Source organism: Phoca vitulina, unplaced genomic scaffold (genome assembly GCF_004348235.1).
Source record: "Phoca vitulina isolate PV1807 unplaced genomic scaffold, GSC_HSeal_1.0 scaffold64, whole genome shotgun sequence".
Taxonomy (NCBI): Eukaryota; Metazoa; Chordata; class Mammalia; order Carnivora; family Phocidae; genus Phoca; species Phoca vitulina.
In genome coordinates this window covers 1,992,053-1,994,155 of record NW_022589767.1, presented here as the reverse complement: position 1 = coordinate 1,994,155, position 2,103 = coordinate 1,992,053, and the positions used below count along the sequence as shown (strand labels likewise).

General features: G+C 45.0%; 1 protein-coding gene across 1 annotated transcript in view; it reads left to right on the top strand.

The window, feature by feature from the left end:
* GPRC5D (G protein-coupled receptor class C group 5 member D) overlaps nt 1-1,900 on the top strand; it is an 8,349-nt gene extending 6,449 nt beyond the window's left edge. The window contains exons 2-3 of the mRNA XM_032391770.1: nt 277-344; nt 1,479-1,900. Of these exons, the coding sequence (XP_032247661.1) occupies nt 277-344; nt 1,479-1,550 (140 nt within the window). The 3' untranslated portion in view covers nt 1,551-1,900. The remainder of the gene's footprint in view (nt 1-276; nt 345-1,478) is intronic.
* The last annotated feature ends 203 nt before the right edge of the window (nt 1,901-2,103 follow it).

The window sequence follows — 2,103 nt, the reverse complement described above, 5'->3', positions numbered from 1 at the left end:
GGCTCCCTGCTCAGCGGGAAGCCTGCTTCTCCCTCTCCCACTCCCCCTGCTTGTGTTCCCTCTCGATGTCTCCCTCTCTGTCAAATAAATAAATAAAATCTTTAAAAAAAAAAAATCATAGATAAAAAAAAAAACAAAAAACAGCCTCAACTGAGAATTCCTCTTTAAAGGGTCAAGAGCCTATCTGCAAGCCCTCCGGTCTTCTCATAGTCCTCGTGTGCTGTTTCCAGGTGAATCTCTGACACTAACCCAGCCCTTCCCATCTTTGGCTTTCAGCCCGAGACAGTGATGGAGCTGAGGAGGATGTAGCATTAACTTCATATGGTACCCCCATTCAGCTGCAGGTAAATGTGCTCATCTATGATCACCAAGGAGGGACAGAGCGAGTACTCCTTCCTTAGGAGAGCTGTCAGGCTTCATTTCCAATGTCTGTACTGACCTGAGAGAGGAGAGGTAGGGCAGGCTCATCCCCACAAGCATGTGGAGCTTGAGCCATCCAGATATAATCTGTCCCGCGGCAGGACAATAAAGGCAAGTCCTGCCTTTGCCCCTGCCCAAGCCCCTCCTAAGCCCACCACCACGCCATCAACAAGGTACTCTGCTACAGGTGAATGTCTCTGGAAAGAAAAGGCAGCTCGAAAAGTTGGTGTGAATGTGAAGAGGAGCAGGCTCACTGCTTTTTGCCTTGGGGACAACAGGGAATTGTAAATATGTATGAGGTCAGATCTGTTTTTAGTATCTATCAGTTGTCTAAATGAATCCCCTGAGCCCTGCTGGCTGCCTCTCTGAGTCACAGTCTAGCTCCTGCAGCCCAAGCTGCCCCTGAGAACTGGGCTAGCTCTGTCCCCCTTGGTGTAAATGGTGTAAAATGGGTGTAACCAATTTTAATCCTTTCAGGCAAAAGCAGAAGGAGCACAACTGAGCAGAATTGGAGGAGACTTGCGTTTGCATCTGATGGCTTGAGGGCATACAGATGCAGACAGCTGAAAATACCGCACCGGGACACAATTTTTATATTCTGGTCCCCATAACTAAAATCTGAGGGTGAAAGTCATGCTCAGACTGGTTGGTCAGCGAACCGAACGAAGCAACTCTAACTAGCTAATCCCTCTGGTCTAAGACTTGGCCTTTTCCTGGAAGGATGGCACACAGACCAGGACAGATATATCACTTGCTGTAATTAATCCTCTGGAGGGCATTAACAGGATGAGAAAATCTTTATCATCCTCTCCAAGAATTTCTTGGATTACTTCAATTTCCAGTGATCAGCTATTCAAGAATCTTGCAGAAAGATCCTTGTTACTGGTTAATAGGGAAGATTGTGGGAAAAAAAAAAAGTTTTGATGTGGGTAGCCTCCATATTTCTTTTATTAACAAAGGATTAAGTGATGCTGAAATGATATTTCAAACATAGCTCTGGAGAGTATCATCCCTTGCGTTGGCTCAGAAAATTGACAATGACCTTTCTTCTTTTCCAGACTGTTGATCCCACACAAGAGTGTTTCAACCCACCGGCTAAACCAAGCCCCCAGCAAGATGCAGAAATGTAAAGTCCACAGGAAACATGCATAGTAGAAACCCAGAAGACCATCCTAATGTAGCAATGATGGGTCGCAGGGGAGCCCAGAGTCATGCTGCCAACAAAGTACCGGCTCATCCTTCCTTCCCTGCCTCCTAGCCCTTTCCATCCATCTGGACCCTTCATCAGAAGACTACCCTCTCAACCATAATTACAATCTTGCTGGCCACCCTACCTTGACTATGTGTCTCTTTCTTCTTTTGTGCAATTGAAAGACTCCCTTCCTTAGCAATGCGAGAACACATTGGCACCTCTTACTAATGGGGCCAAAAGACTTTGGTCTGAAAAAATTAGGGTCATGTTACTGTGACAAAATATAGAGGTTAGTAGCAACTTACTCCTGGATTACTTCTGTGGTCATTTTTTATAAAGGGCGCCTAAATATGATTGACCCAGAATTTGTGATAGAAGTTATAGCAAAATCTTCAGATCCCCACGATTGGGCATTTTATTTTTTTTTTTTTTGAGATTTTATTTATTTATTTGACAGAGAGAGAGCACAAGCAGGAGGAGGGGGAGGCAGA